Source organism: Hibiscus syriacus, unplaced genomic scaffold (assembly GCF_006381635.1).
Source record: "Hibiscus syriacus cultivar Baekdansim isolate YM2019G1 unplaced genomic scaffold, ASM638163v2 tig00110403_pilon, whole genome shotgun sequence".
In the NCBI taxonomy this organism is placed as follows: Eukaryota; Viridiplantae; Streptophyta; class Magnoliopsida; order Malvales; family Malvaceae; genus Hibiscus; species Hibiscus syriacus.
Genome location: NW_024062723.1, coordinates 18,324 through 34,172, shown reverse-complemented (window position 1 = coordinate 34,172; position 15,849 = coordinate 18,324). Strand labels below are relative to the sequence as shown.

Below are 15,849 nucleotides of genomic sequence, written 5' to 3'. Positions count from 1 at the left end.
GTTAAGATGTGTACCATGGCAGCAAGATCAACTTGCAGAGTAAGCAGTTCTCTGAAACACCTCGTCCAGATCAGAAAAATTGGTGTGAAGTTAGAACGATAAAAGCTAATAATCGTCCGATGGCAACGTCAAACTATTTGAGCAGATTTCTTGCTGATGGGGTTCCAATAGCTTTGCCTCTGGATTACATAGCCCTACGAAACAAGAGTAATGTTAGAACACAACTTATATATAGATTCCGAAGCCATTGTCTATAATGCAACCATTTTTAGCTTAAAAGGATTCGAAAATTTTCCATTGATCAATGATCAAGTAGGTCTATATCACCTACAATGTCATATATCCGTGGATCACCTGGTGTACCGCCATATGACTGAGAGAAGAATACTACGAAAAATTGTGGAAAATATAAACCATTTATGCCACGAAAATCCTCAGGGATCGTGTATGTTACAGTTGGCCAGCCTAGAATGACTATTGGTTTACCAGTTTGTATGCTTAAATTGCCAATCTGAACATTTGGGGAGATCCCAGACAGCTATAGATGTCTGGGAACACGATGTCTCGCACAAATTCCAGTTATGCTCATGGTTGACATTCATCGCAAGCATCCAGGCACCAATTGTAACATCTTCATTACTAAACATCCGAAAATGTCGCCAGTTCTAATCACTCTACAATATACGAATATCTCTGCTAATATAAAGCCCATCCTTTTAGTGTTATACAATGCTAAATCATGTCTATAATGATGTACAAGTAAAATGCAGAGGAAAGATATAAACACGAAAGGTATGTTGCAACATTATGCACTACACAAGGCAATCTCATTAACTGAGGAGAAACACGTATCTGAAACATGAAGTAAAGAAACAGATGAAATAAGCAGATATCTAAATAGTATGTTAAAGCAGTAAATAAATAAGAAAAAGCCAAATATACCTGGCAACTATCCGTCCCGTTTACTGACCAACTGAAGGTTACTTTCATGCAAGAAGCGGCTCCGCCGGCCACCAAGGTGAACCAGGCGGTGGAAGGGGAAGGTAATGTAGAAAGAATAAACAAGAGATTCCGACCAACGGAAGGTGGTGACGCTTTTGAAGAGGAGATGCCAAAAAGATCATGGAAAGATGCAGTGATAAGCCCGACCCTTCTTCTCGAAAGTTTTCAATTCTCGACTGAAGTTGAAGATGTAGATTCAGACGAAGAAGAAACTTATGAAGGGGACGACATCCCGACAATCGAGATTCCTCAGGAATTGAAAGGAAAGTTGAGGAAACCATGGAGAAAGGCGATTATTATCAAGGTATTGGGTAAAACGGTGGTCTACAAAACCTTAATCAGTAGAATAACAAATCTGTGGAAACTAGAAGGTGAGTTTGAATGTATCGATCTTGGGTATGGATTTTATGCAATTAAATTTCAGAATATGTTGGATAGAGCTAAGGTTCTCATGGAAGGCCCTTGGAAGATCATGGACCATTATATTACGGTGCAGAGATGGCGTCCCAATTTCGTGGCAGCAAGCGCAAGTATTCCTTCCACGGCAGTTTGGATCCACATTCCAGGGCTCCCTATAGAGTATTTTGAGGAAAGTGTCTTGTGCAACATAGGAAAACTTGTTGGAAAACCTATCAAGATTGACTATCACACAGCTTGGTCAATAAGAGGGCGATTTGCCAGAATATGCGTGGAAATTGATCTAGGCTCTCCTCTGTTGTCTAAGGTTCGTATAGGGAAAAGGGTCTACAATATTGAATATGAGGGGCTGCACTCGATCTGTTTCAATTGTGGCATGGTGGGTCATAGAGTCACAGACTGCTTGGCCAATCAGAAAGTGACCCCTATAAGCAGAGAGGTGAACATAGAACCACAAGCTCAAGAACACCAAGAAAGACAGGAGGATGAACAGGAGAAATTTCAACATGAAGGGAAAGAACTGGATAAGGAAAGATACGGACCTTGGATGTTGGTTCAACGGAGATTACGAGGAACGAGGAATAACCAGAAGAATAAAAGTAGTAGAATTCATGAATCACGACAGCATAATAGATTTGATGGTTTGAATAATATTGTTGGAAATGAGATGAGTAAGGAAAAGGAGGATCACAGCCCGAACCAAGAGGTGTACAAGAACATTAATACGACTGGTAGGTCTGCAAAAGACATGAGATCGACCAGAAGTGAAGATGGTAGCAGCAGAGCTAAAACTCGTAACTTGACAGAAAGCTCAGGAGGTGAGTTTCATAGGAAAACAGACGAGTCTTTGCGGCCTCCAATATTCCTTGCGATGAGAGACGAACATGGTGGAATAAAAGGCAACAAATATACTGGTGGAAACAATCAAAAAGTTGGCATGGAACCAGAATTAGAGGTGAGAAAGAGAATGGAATATCACAAAAAACCATCTATGGAGGTTGAAAATGCTACTAGTATAGCTGAATTCCAGGCTGTTCGGGAGATGGAAACTGAACCAATTGAACCGGAACATGTTGATTACACTAAGGAGATGATGGCCTTTGAGACTTGCACGAATATTAATTCCACCCAATGAAGTTGATGTCTTGGAATTGTCGTGGAGTAGGAAATCAAAATTTCATCAGGAACTGTAGAGAGTTGATTCGGGAGGAGAATCCAACCATTATTTGTCTTCTCGAAACAAAAGCAAAGACATGTATTGGTCCTTTGCTCCAGAAAAAATTGAAGTTCGATAATCATTTTGAGGTCCCCTCTCAAGGTCTCTGGGGAGGTTTAATTCTTCTTTGGAATTCTAATTCGCATGAGGTGACCATTCGGCAACACACAGACCAGGTTATCCACTGTGAAATTATAGAAGACGATAAAAGATGGCTGCTTTCCACTGTCTATATCCAACCTCATTCGCTTAAAAAAGAAGAAGCCTGGGAGAATATCTACAATTACTCTACAACTATTAATCAGCCTTGGATGATAGTGGGTGACTTCAATGACTTTGCTACATTGGAAGAACGTTTAGGCAGTAACTCCAATTGCATGAGTCGCATCGTCAAGTTTCGCGATCACTGGAATAGATGCAACCTGATGGATGCTGGATATGTTGGTAACAAGTTTACTTGGACTAGACACCTCCATGGAAGAGTCACTCTTCAGGAAAGACTCGATAGGTTACTTCATAATATGGAGATGGTCGAGTACTTTCCGAACCTTCGAGTGGCTACATTAACAAGAGTGTACTCTGACCATAATCCAATTCTGATTAACCGAATTGGGATATTCCTGGAGAAAAAAAGAAACGACCTTTTAGATTTGAAGCAGCTTGGCTTACACACGAGGATTTCAACAAACTATTCAGTACAGCATGGGACAAAAAGAAATACTCTCTTGCGGAGGCAGTGGAAGAGACCAAACAAGCGATCATAGATTGGAAGGAGAGTACTTTCGGGAACATTTTCAAACGTAAGAAGACCCTGCTGAAACGAATCAAAGGAATCCAAAGATCTATAAATTACTTTCATTCGATACATCTTCAAGAATTGGAAAAGACCCTTGGCGCTGAGTATCAACAAGTGTTGGAGCAGGAGGAAATCCTTTGGCTTCAAAAATCTCGACTGGATTGGATTTTGAAAGGAGAAAGGAACACAAAGTTTTTTCATATCACGACCATGGTAAGGCGTAAATTTAATAAAATTGTCGGGCTGTACATTGGGAATGAATGGATCACAGATAAAAATACCCTTTGTCATCATGTCTGTAACTTTTATAAGGGGTTGTTCACTGCGAAAGTGCACGTCCAGTTGTCAAGGGATTACGATCGTTTCATGCCTAGATTAAACGAAGAAGAAATAACCGAGCTAATGAATCAAGCCACTATGGAGGAAGTAAAAGTAGCATTGTTCTCCATGAAGGGTTTGAAAGCTCCGAGTCCGGATGGCATTCAACCCATTTTCTATAAACGAAACTGGGACACTGTTAAAGACACCATACGAGAGTTCGTGAATAGAACCTTGAATTTGGGAAAAATGGAGACAAAAATCTTAAGAACCTTCCTGGTGCTAATTCCGAAAATCACTGCAGCTGACAACATTACTCAATTTCGGCCAATTAGCCTGTTGAATACGTCTTACAAGATCTTCTCAAAAATTATCGTTCGTCGCTTGTGTCCTATGTTACAAAGAATGATCGGTCCTTACCAAAACAGTTTCCTAAAAGGTAGAAGCACATCTGATATTATATTGATAGTTCAGGAGGCAGTACATTCCATGATGAACCTTAAAGGAAGAAAGGGTGCAGTGATCGCCAAAATTGATCTACAAAAAGCCTATGACAATGTCAGTTGGGAATTTCTCAAGAAAACTCTCCAAGACTTCAATTTTCCTGGAAGATTAATAGAGGTAATAATGTTTTGCATTACTTCCACTACTATTGAACCGTTATGGAATGGGGAAATCACCGAGAGCTTCAGTCCTGAGCAAGGTCTACGCCAAGGTGATCCGTTATCGCCTTACTTGTTCATATTGGTTATGGAAAGACTCTCTCACATCATCTTGGATAAAGTGGATAGGGGTATATGGAAACCGTTCAATAGCTCGAGGGGTGGAATTAAATTAAGCCATTTATTTTTTGCGGACGATCTCCTACTGTTTGTAGAAGCGAATTCCGATCAAATGCAATACATGAAAGGCTGCCTAGAGGAATTTAGCCGAGCAGCTGGAGTCGAGGTAAATCTCCTTAAATCAAAACTGTTTATTTCTCCAAATATTAACTCTTCCACAGCTCAACACCTAAGTGAATTGTGTGGCATCCCCCTTACGGATAATCTGGGAACTTACTTGGGAGTCCCTATAATCCATAAAGAGTTAATGCAGGAACCTATGATCCTCTCATTGAAAAAGTAATGAAAGATTGGCAGGCTGGAAAGGAAGAGTCCTATCCATGGCGGGTAGGAAAACGCTCATTCAAAGCGTTACAAATGCCATTCCAATACACACGATGCAAACTTCCGTACTTCCTGTTTCGGTCTGTAGAAAGCTGGACAGAATCAATTGTAATTTTTTGTGGGGAGGAGATATAGCGAATGCTCACAATCATCTGGTCAGCTGGGATAAAGTGTGTCAATCCAAAAAGACGGGAGGGTTAGGCATCCGTAAAGCAAGATTAATGAACATCGCTCTCATGGCAAAAAACAGCTGGAAACTTCTCACCAGACAAGAGAATCACTGGTGCAAAGTGTTTGAAGGAAAATATCTAAAGAATAAAGATTTCTTGGAGGCAGATTCAAGAGGAAATAACTCTTCAACATGGAGGGGACTGCTACGAACTCGCAATTTATTAAAGCATGGGCGTAAATGACAGATTAAGTCAGGTGTTCAAGCTAAGTTCTGGCAAGACTGGTGGGTAGGTAAAGAACCGTTGAAAAACTTATATCCCCTAATGGACCACTTGAGCAGAATTGAAGAGGTGGCTAGATACATTGACGATGATAGATCTTGGAATATCCGAGGAATACAGCACATGATCGCAGAGGAAACAAAACTGGAAATTCAAAAAGTTCCGATCCCGCAATTAACTGATCCTAACGAACATGATGTTAAGACTTGGGGCTTCTCAAAGGATGGGAAATTTACGGTTACTTCAGCCTATCAAACCATGTCTAACATGGATGTCGGTGGTCATACTGGGGACAATCTAATGTGGGTATGGAGAACTAAAACCACTGAAAGAATCAGATTTTTTATTTGGTTGTCTTACCTTGACAAGCTTAATACGAATGAAGTTAGATGCAGGAAGAATATGACTCAGAATGCGAACTGCAAAGATTGCCGAGATGTTACAGAGTCCATTGACCATATATTCCGGACGTGTCGAGCAGCAAATTCCGTTTGGGAAGAACTACAAGCGAAGGAGCAGGACAGCCAATTTACTTCGTTGGAGTTTAGGAGTTGGCTGAAACGAAATTGTCTATCAAAGAAGGTCGGGTTTGATGGATTAGAATGGGGTCCTTTGTTTATGGCTATAATTTGGGGACTGTGGAAGAGCAGGAATGAAAGGATCTTCAAAGAAACGAAATTTGATCCCTTTAAAGTTATAAATTATGCTAAACAGCTTGCAAGGGATATGGAGAAGTCTCTGTCAAATGCGCATAGAAGGATGGTTCATGATCCGTTCTTGATTAAATGGAAAAAACCTCCTGAGGGAGTATGGATTCTTAATACTGATGGTGTGTATAAATTGAATTCAGGCTTGGCTGCTGCAGGTGGTTTAATCCGGGACAGTAACGGTGATTGGATTGTGGGGTTCATGTTGAGATTAGGGAGGGTTAATAGTTCGATTGCGGAAATCTGGGGGGCTCGTCAGGGTCTTAATTTAGCTAAAAGTCTTGGTTCAAGAAATCTGGTCCTTGAAATGGATGCTAAATGGATTGTGGATCTATTCAATGGAGACATGAAGGAAGATTTTCCGGAATTTGAGTTGGTTACTGACTGTTTAGATATTATAAAGGAAGGATGGGTGACTGAAGTTCGGCACATCTGGCGAGAAGGAAACAAATGCACCGATAAACTGGCGAATCTGGCGCTCATTCAAGAAGACCATTCCTCCATTTTGCATTCGCCTCCAGCGGAAATCCAAGCGATGTTGGCAGCTGACAAGAACGAAGCGAGCGAGTTGAGAATTTAATTTTCTGTTTTCTCCTAATGTACAAAAAAAAAAAAAACAGTAAATACTCGAAAATACTAGCCATTTCAGGTTAGGATTGGTAAATACTGGACCCTTTTTCATGCATCCAATGTAAGTCTGGGGGTGAGAACGTTCTTGCGCTATTAGAAGTGATAGTCGATCTGCACATCGATAACAGGCCATTGTCAATTAACCACATAAACAGGTTATATGAAGGTAAAGAATATCAATGCAACACATGCATAAAAGAGTCAACTAATCAAGTTACCAGAGGCCTTAGAACCGATGATGTGCCAAAAATCAGAGACCTTAGAACCGATGATGTGCCAAAAATTTTTGATAAAAAATTGCTCCGAGACCATACTCACCAGAGGCCTTCAAAGGATTTATCGAACAGATAGCAGTCCAAACCTCTTCCTGCGAGAAATTACCACATAAGGATTCATTAAGAGAGGCTGAGATGCATCTTGGAATGCCTTGTAAAATTTCCGTCGGATCGTTAGACCCCATAGTAGTGAACAGATTAGAAAAATAATCCATCACAACCCTTCTAATACTTTGATCATCCTCTTCAAATTGACCGTCACTAGAGAGCAGTCCATTGATATGGTTTATCCTCCTTTGACTAGCAAAAGAGTGAAAAAAAGGGTGTTCCGATCCCTATTTTTTCACCAATTCGCGCGTGCCCTCTGTTCCCAATACAGCTCCTCTTTGTCTAATTCAAGATTAAGAGCAATCTTTGCATCTATGAGGTCTCCAAGAGTTTCATCAATGACTGCTTGTTCATTTAAATTAGCAATTCTCTTCTTCATATCAGAAACAATAATCTTCTTCTCCCTCCTTATTCTTTGAAACCATCTTTCCAGTCCTAAACCTATGAAATGTAAGTTTTTTGGCACACTGGCAGCAGCAGCGTTCCACAACTTCTTCACTTCCTCTTCACAAGACGATTCAAGGAGCCAAGCTGCTTCGAATGTGAAATGCCACATCCTCCTTGAGCGAGAGGTGCCAGTAAATGTATCAAGCAGTAATGGGCAGTGATTAGATGATTCAATTAATAGTCTGAAAAAGGTCTCCCCAAGCCGAATTAGCCACACCACAGTCAAGTCGTTCTCGAATATTATTTGACTGTGTGCGGCCACGTTCCCAAGTAAACCAATTGCTCTTGTATCCAAGATCATAGAGGTTGCAGTCCGAAAGGGCTTCCCTGAAATTTGACATTTGCCACTCGCTACGATTGAGTCCACCTTGTTTCTCTGAAGAGACCAAAATTTCGTTAAAATCCCCTATAACACACCGGGGAATAGAGGAATTATCATTAAGGTCACGTAGGCGCTGCCAAGACTCCCAGCGATGCTGAATTTCCGGTGCCCCATAGAAACCTGTGAGCCTCCACGCAAAACCATTAACATCTTTGTCAATCATAACATCAATATATCTTTCCGAAAAGGAACGAAGAGAAATCTGAATATCATTTTCCAGCCTATAGATAATCCCCCACTGCTTCCAGAAGAATTAACATCTATACCATTTAGAAAACCACAAGATTTGTGAATTCTTTCCATTTTCGAAGAATGTAGCTTTGTTTCGATTAGGAAAAGAATTGAGGGGTCTATGTCTCTCAACATCTGACGAAGGTGAACATGCCGGGACAACCCCAAACCCCAGATGTTCCAGCAGAAGGTTTTCATTGTGACCGGCTGGCCTGCTGAGCAGGACCTGCCGATACATTATTTTTGCCACCATTCGAATCCAGGTTTCCAGAAACAACAGGTGGATTTTCCACAGATCGCGGACGTTTGGGACCTTCATTAATTTTGACTGAATTGTCTTTATCATCAATGTCCATCATAGAGTCCACGTAATTAATCATGAAATCACCAAAATTACTCCTCTGACTTATTTGTTCATTTCCTATGGTTGGGGAGCTGGAAGTCCCCATAAATGCTTGGATGTCACCCCCATTTTTAAGATCCCTGTTCCTTGCATTTTGGGATGATTGAGCAGTAATCAAGGCAGGCTCCCTAATATCCATTTTGTGATTGGCATTGATCGTGGGTGGGATGGATGTAACATTGGAAACTTTTTCCCCATACCCCACCAGATTTGGTTGCCATGAGTGAAAGTCAACAGCCCCTTCCTCAACCATCTGCTTTGCGGTTGCGCCGCCCTTCTTGGAGGAGCTCGTAGTGACGCATCCCACTCGAGATTAATGTTTTGGTTGCTGTTGCTAAGTCGTTGAGGGCAATAACTCTCCCCATGGACTAATTTTCCACAGAGAAAACAAAGACAGTGAGCTTTTCATATTCAAAACGAACAATATGTTGATTACCATTGCCAAGGATTAGCTTTTTTTCGTTGTCTGAGAGGTAGTCTAGTGTCCAGCCGAGCTCTTATTCTCATAATTCGTCTATAACCCAAGGACGATGCTGTTGAGTCATAGTCAATAAAAACACCCAGAAAATTACCTAAAGCTCTTGCCACTTCTTCGGACATAAAACCAATAGGGACATCATGGACTAGCACCCAGTAATCCACAAAAACCAATGGGATTGCCAAGGGATCATCACCAGTGGCAAACCTGTGTAAAATTAACAAATGAGAGTTAAAATTCCAAGGGCCTCCTCTTTCTAACCGATCAGCATCAATGGCATTATACAAGCGAAAGAGGAATCTCCTTTCTCCAAGATCAGAGATGGATATTCCTCCAATAGGATGCCATACATTCGCCAAGGTAGTACTCGTCGATTGAAAGTTGATCACACTAGCCGTAAGAAAACAACCGACGAAACAGTGTTCATAAGATTCGTGTGTGTCATCCAAGCCAATCTCAATCTGTAAACCTTCCTCTTCACTTGTACTAATCGACAGGCCAGCGAGATCTTATTCTACATTCGACATATTGCAAGAAATCGTGCTACAAGAGCAGAAAGAAGCGTGCTACGGGAGTAGAAAAAACGTGCTATAAGAACAGAGAAAAATGCTTCACGTTTGTAAAGTTACTTTGAGACATATTCTTAACATGTAAAGTTGGCTATTCAAATGATAAATTTTATATTTTACTCCACGATACCATTATATTATCATTGTATATCATATACTTAAAATAGTTGAGCGATGAATGAGAAATTGATGCTAAAAATAAGTTACTTGTGAATTAAGTTTAGAAAAATAAAAATCATATATCGCACGTTAGTGTGATACCAAATGTGTGAGATGTTTATATACATAAATCAACTTGAGTGTAATAGAACGTACAAGACAAGACTTTGCCTTGTGTAAGGAGTGTAAATTGGTATGAACCTGAACTTACGGCGTTAGGGGCACCCCCATGATGCAGACTATGCGAAATGTATGCACCGATTGAGCCCTTTGAGGGCCACATATATTTTAGTCTAAATCCGAAATATTTATTTCTGAAATAAGATCATTATCTTATAAACTACGAAAATTAAAAAGGATAAAATTCAATTGAAATTATTGGCTCTTATTAGACATTATTTTAAATAAATGTTATTGTATTTTTTGGGTAATACAGAGCATCAAGAGAAAAAGAAAACTAATTCATAGATGTTTTCTGGTAGGGACGAAGCCAGAATTAAATATTGGTAGGGTTAAAATATTAGACTATTTAAAAAATATATACATACTTATTAGATATTTAAACTCGAAATTCAGCAAGAACCAATCGACCTTAGTGATTAAGGGATTGTTATTATCCTTGAGGTTCCGAGTTTAAGCACGTAGAGTTCATTGTCAAATAGTTGAAAGTCTTTGTACAAATATTATCTTGTATTCACCCTAAATTAAAAAAAAAAAAAAACTCAAAAGACAACTTTTAATTTTTCTAATATTTAATCTTACATGACTTAAATTGTAATTAGACCAAAAATTTGAGAACACAGACTTATCATTTTTTAATTCGATCTTTACTTGATTAAATATTTAACAGTTTTTTATATTTTTAAATTTAAATATTTATTTATGCATGAATCACAATACAATTAAACTAAAATTATATTAAATATATAAATTTAACATGGCCTAAGGGAGCTCCGTCCCTGTCCCGGGCAATTAGCATCGGTTGTTGAGCACTAATACAGTAGTTGACATCATATAAAACCACTTGTAGAATTATTTTTCCTAAATAGAATATCAAATAATAATTCATAAACACAATGCTTGTAATTATTTCAAGACAACATGTAAAATTATTTTTTCTACTAGCAATATATCAGATAATAATCTCAAATAATATTATAAAATAAAATAAAGTTTTAATGTTAAAGCATTTATAATCTATCTAAAATAATTAAAAGAGATAAAACTCATTCATATTATTAAAAAAACCCATAATATTACATATATCACCAAAAGTGAAGTGCAAAAGTTTGTCTTAAATATAGGATAATTAGATTTTTTTATTATTTTCCTTTTATAAATAATTATTATAAATGTGATAGAGATAGCTAAACTAACAAATTTATAAATGAAGTTTAAATTAAAACCATTACTAAATTTATCAACAACTGTGAAGTGCAAAGTAATTTATATGTTTACCCTATTTTTATTAAGCAATATAAATATGTTTAAATATTTTATTTATAATATAGGTATAATTTTAATAGTTTTTTTTTAAAGTTGATAGTAGTTCACTTATAATTAGGCAATTCTAGTACTTTGATACCTAAGAACTTATAAATAGGTGATCGAGCATCGAGCATCGAGCATCGAGCATCGAGCATCGAGGAGCATCGAGCATCGACATCTCCGAATGTTTAACAGTGGTATTCTGATATGGCCCAGGGCAAGAAGGCCACGGCTTTTCCTGCGAGGTGCAACAAGCTGTCGGATCAGAGTTTGATTGACAACAGAGTTTTGGTGGATGGAAACATCATTACAAGCAGGGGGCCTGGAACTTCCATGGAGTTTGCACTCAGAATCGTGAAGTTTTTCGGACGCCCTAAAGCCTTAGAGCTAGCCAAAGTAGTGCTTTTCGTATGCCAGTAGATCAGCCAGTACGGATGTTTGACCCTGTTCTGGATACCCTACAACATGCTATGAGATGATCTGAAAGGCGAGTTCGCGTCGGATCACCATGCGGTTTTATGTACAATATTTTGTTCATTGTTGATAAATAAATGAGTGTTGGAACAGCTGAGAGCAGCATGAACAACCCTGGTTCAAATGTGATGCTATTCTTACCAAATAATACTGGCTTTTACTCTAGAGTTGATAACAATTTTGATCTTCTAATTCAACTTTTTATTGTTGAAATGAAATGAGTTGTTAATGTTTTTATAATTCGAAATGAACGAACCTAATCAACCAGAACCTTGATCATTCTTTTTCCGGACATATTTGTTTAGAGTTCGATTCATCTAATATTTTATTGATATCATAATTAATGTCTTGAACACAAATACGCATAGGGCAAGTGCATCTTAGTACACGTACATATTGCAGAGGTAATTTAACAGTTCTTTTCTGAAACTTTAACATAGAAACCATCTGGGAATTCCAAAAGTGGTGAACGAATCACCTCCCCTCCCTTCATTTTTATCATCCTGTAAGTAGATATGTAAATAGACAGCCAGTAGAACCATCTTAGATTAAGCCTAGTTCGAAACATACCTGAATTTGGTGACCCAGACGTGTAAATAGACAGCCAGTAGAACCTTGCTGAACTCTGTGCCAGCACATGGTCTATTCCCTCCTCCACATGGTATGAAGTGCTTTGCCCTTGTATTGCTTCCAATGTTCTTTATCGTTTCAAACAATCAATTTAATCACTCTTTGAATAAGATAATGAGATATTAATTGAATGATTACCTTCCATCTTGAAGGGTTGAAGGTAAGAGGATCTTCATATGTATCAGAGTTAAGATGTTGAGCTAAGGAGTTAACCAAGAGGATCCAACCTTTAGGTATTGTATATCCTGCAATTTTAGATATTATTATGAAAAAGGATGTATGTATGCATGCATGTATGTTTTTGCTATTAAGAGTTACCATTAACGTGAATGTCAGCTATGACTTTTCTCAGCATCCCTGGAAGGACATTTTCCAACCTAAGTGTTTCATTAATGACCTGAAAAATATAAAGAAAATTATCATAAACAAACATGGATCTCTGCGGTGTTCGATCCGGATTAATCGAACATAATCAACTCACATAATGAGTGAAAGTCATGGATTTGTATTCCTCCCATACAAGTCCAGAACTGGCATCTTCTCTCTTCTTAAGAATCTCCTCGTGCTCCTCCTACGGGATAGCAAATACACACACTTAAAGTACTGATTTAACGTAAAGCAGTAAGTAAGCAATAAGCATATGAACCAACAGTTAATTGCTGCAGAATGGAGGGGTTGTCGAGCAGATAGAGAGTGGCCAAAGCGATAGCGGGGGAGATGGTTTCAACAGTAGCAATGATTAACCCAAACAGAAGGAAGGGCACGAATTCTTTCGTCAGAAATGCTTCTTTTCCAATGTCTCCCACTATTTGGTCAAGAAAGTCTCCGTTTTTATTGTAACCTTCAGCATAGTTACTGCGATCATACCACTCCATCCTCTCTTCTACCAACCTGCTCGTCAGCTTTAATGCTTTTCTCTTCTTCTGCATATATAAAGACCGGTCTTCATTACTTCGGCAGTCAATAGGATATATAATTGGCTGTCTAAATCAACTAAGCTTGAACGAATAAGGCAGTATTCGTATTCATCTATTTATTTTTGAAGTTGTTCATGTTCGATTCATTTCGTTTAGATTTCTAATATGGTGTTATTGTTCGTTTATTTAAGGTGTTTGTATTGAATTCGTTTGGGGAGATGTTTGTTTAAAATCAATAAAAATGGTGAAATTAGTCACCAATTCTTAAACTCTTTTAACTTGACAGTTTGAACTCAAAGCTCAAACTGTATTTAGTTTAGTTCACACCTTCATCAATATTTAAAATGTAAAAAAGTAAGAGGAAGAAGAAGAAATGAGTTTATTCGTGAATATGAGCGAATCAAATAGGCAAAAACATCTCAATTTGTGTTAGTTCATTTATTGAAACAGATGTTATAGTTTAGAGATCTATGCAATGAAATTTAAAATTTCTATAAAAAATCATTTTTCAAAACTTTTTATCAACGGTTGGTTTTTACCTGTATACAGTTATAGAAAGTAGTCCCGGGAAAATACAAGGGAAACCTCATAACTCCTTGCAACATGTTGTTTAAATCTTCACCTAGATTTTCTTCTGGTCTATGACTCATCAGTATCTGTGAGGCCAAACCAAATAACATCTGCAAATACCCCAATCATGAATCAACATTATAATACATACATACATCTGATTATGCTAGAATTGCTTACAGGAACAGTGCGGCGTTTTACATCAACCTCCTGTTGTTTGGTCCACTCATGCAATTCATGGCTTATTAAATCCTCAAACTCAGACAACAGCTTACGTTTGAGAGGCTCAAGTCCGAAGTGTCTGAGAACGGAGCGCCTTAGGTACCTGTGAAAGGAGCCACCTAAATTATTCATGTTGTCTTGGTGAACCATCTGCGTGAAGGAATCCATGTAATAGAGCTCTATAAGCTTCCCCTCCTGTTGCAGCACGAAGTAGTTGAAATCGGCATCCGATGATACCACCACCGGTCGGCCGGCTAAACTCGTCTTGAACAGTGGACCGTACCTAAAACCATATGAAAATAGGGTACATAACTAGATTCATAATAGTTGAGTAAGGATAATTTAAGGGTTGTTTTGTCACCTTTTATGTCTTTCATCAAGGAAAGGATGGATATCGATGGATTTGGAAGTGACAAAAAGGCTAAGGGTCTCTCCTATAAGTGGGAATCCCATGGAACCAGGAGGGGGTATGCCCTTACATTTAGGGTTCCTCCACCTATGAATCCATTTGCCCACACTTACACCAATGAAGGAGATGACAAAAAGCCAAACATACCATATCTCCATTATTGCATGAATCATCAAAGGAGAAATTTGTACTTCGAATTTAACTCACTTTCTTTACTTCACTCAATTGTATTTATCGGCAAAACTGACTTGGTTAAATTTGTGGTGCAGTCCTTGAACTTATTGATTTTTTCTGATTTATTAATTCTTGAACTTTTTTAATCATGTAATGAACTTTTAGTCAAAGTTAATAGGCTTAACACAAAAATAAATGTATAAATTTTATCCCAATTTGATTTTTTGGTGCTTAAAGAATTTTTCGTTAAAAATATGTATCTAACGTTTTCTCCATTATCATTTTAGGTGTCCGGACGTTAACCGTCGTAAAAAAAAACTTTGTTAAGTGACACCTATCACGTTCTGATAAATTTTAAAAAATATTTTCATTTAAAAAAGCTCAAACCTAATTTCAGTCTTATAGCCATGTAGGCTGCCGCTTTTGTCGTCGTTCCCGTTGGCCGAGCCTACCCCCGAACGCGCTTCCACCCGAAGGTCATTTACCCCGAACAACAACCCAAAAAAACACCCCAACGTGAAATCAATGATAAATTCGACGAAACGAAGAACTCGATTAAACTCCTGTCGGTTTCGATTGTGGTGGCTATTAGCTTTATCGATCAACCGAATAAAGCCAAGAGGGGGAGTGAATTGGCCTTTTAAGGATTTTGGTGAAAGTAATCGGAAAATAAAATTTTGTACACAATGATTTAGAGTTGTTCGACTTACTAAACCAAAGTCTACATCTACTACCTTAGCTTCACACTAAGAATTTCTCAAATCCACTAGATTTGCTTACCTTTAAGGACAAGGTGTAACCTACAAACACTTCAAAGTTTATACCCAAAACCTTGAATACACACTCTCCCAAAGAGTAAATACAAATTTAGCAAACAAAAAAAAACCTCATAAAGGTAAATTAGTTTGCAACAATTAAGCACTCACCCAAATCACAGTTGAGCAAAATAAACAATAAAACTCAGGAGTGTGATTACAACAAAGAAGTTGACAAATTAAGCACAAAGCAAAATTTTGATGATGGTAGATTGATTTAATATGTTTCTTGATCACCTTAGGATGTTTTGACCTTCAATTTATATCTTCTCCATTAATTAGCTTGCTTTGTTTTAGCATAGTTTTCAGAACCGGACCGGTTAGCGAACTGGCCATGTTACCGGTTCACTGGTTCAATCGGTTGAACCGGTCCGATCGGTCGGAAGAACCGGAC

The 15,849-nt window shown here is 38.3% G+C and overlaps 1 protein-coding gene across 1 annotated transcript; it reads right to left on the bottom strand.

The window, feature by feature from the left end:
- Nucleotides 1-12,066: 12,066 nt before the first annotated feature.
- On the bottom strand, nucleotides 12,067-14,657 carry LOC120123877 (cytochrome P450 87A3-like). Its single transcript, XM_039142681.1, has 9 exons — nucleotides 14,419-14,657; nucleotides 14,016-14,340; nucleotides 13,805-13,945; nucleotides 12,999-13,271; nucleotides 12,830-12,919; nucleotides 12,667-12,745; nucleotides 12,487-12,593; nucleotides 12,289-12,416; nucleotides 12,067-12,221 (listed from the first exon to the last, which is right to left on the bottom strand). The coding sequence occupies exons 1-9, from the start codon at nucleotides 14,637-14,639 to the stop codon at nucleotides 12,128-12,130; spliced, it is 1,458 nt and encodes a 485-aa protein (XP_038998612.1). The 5' UTR covers nucleotides 14,640-14,657; the 3' UTR covers nucleotides 12,067-12,127.
- Between the last annotated feature and the right edge of the window lie 1,192 nt (nucleotides 14,658-15,849).

What these genes read in the sequence shown, in the direction of transcription:
- LOC120123877 (XM_039142681.1), bottom strand. Translation starts at nt 14,639, where the DNA reads ATGATTCATGCAATAATGGAGATATGGTATGTTTGGCTTTTTGTCATC. An exon ending in AGCTGACATTCACGTTAATG is followed by an intron (nt 12,594 to 12,666) that starts GTAACTCTTAAT and finishes CTAAAATTGCAG; the next exon opens with GATATACAATACCTAAAGGT. An exon ending in TCAACCCTTCAAGATGGAAG is followed by an intron (nt 12,417 to 12,486) that starts GTAATCATTCAA and finishes GAAACGATAAAG; the next exon opens with AACATTGGAAGCAATACAAG.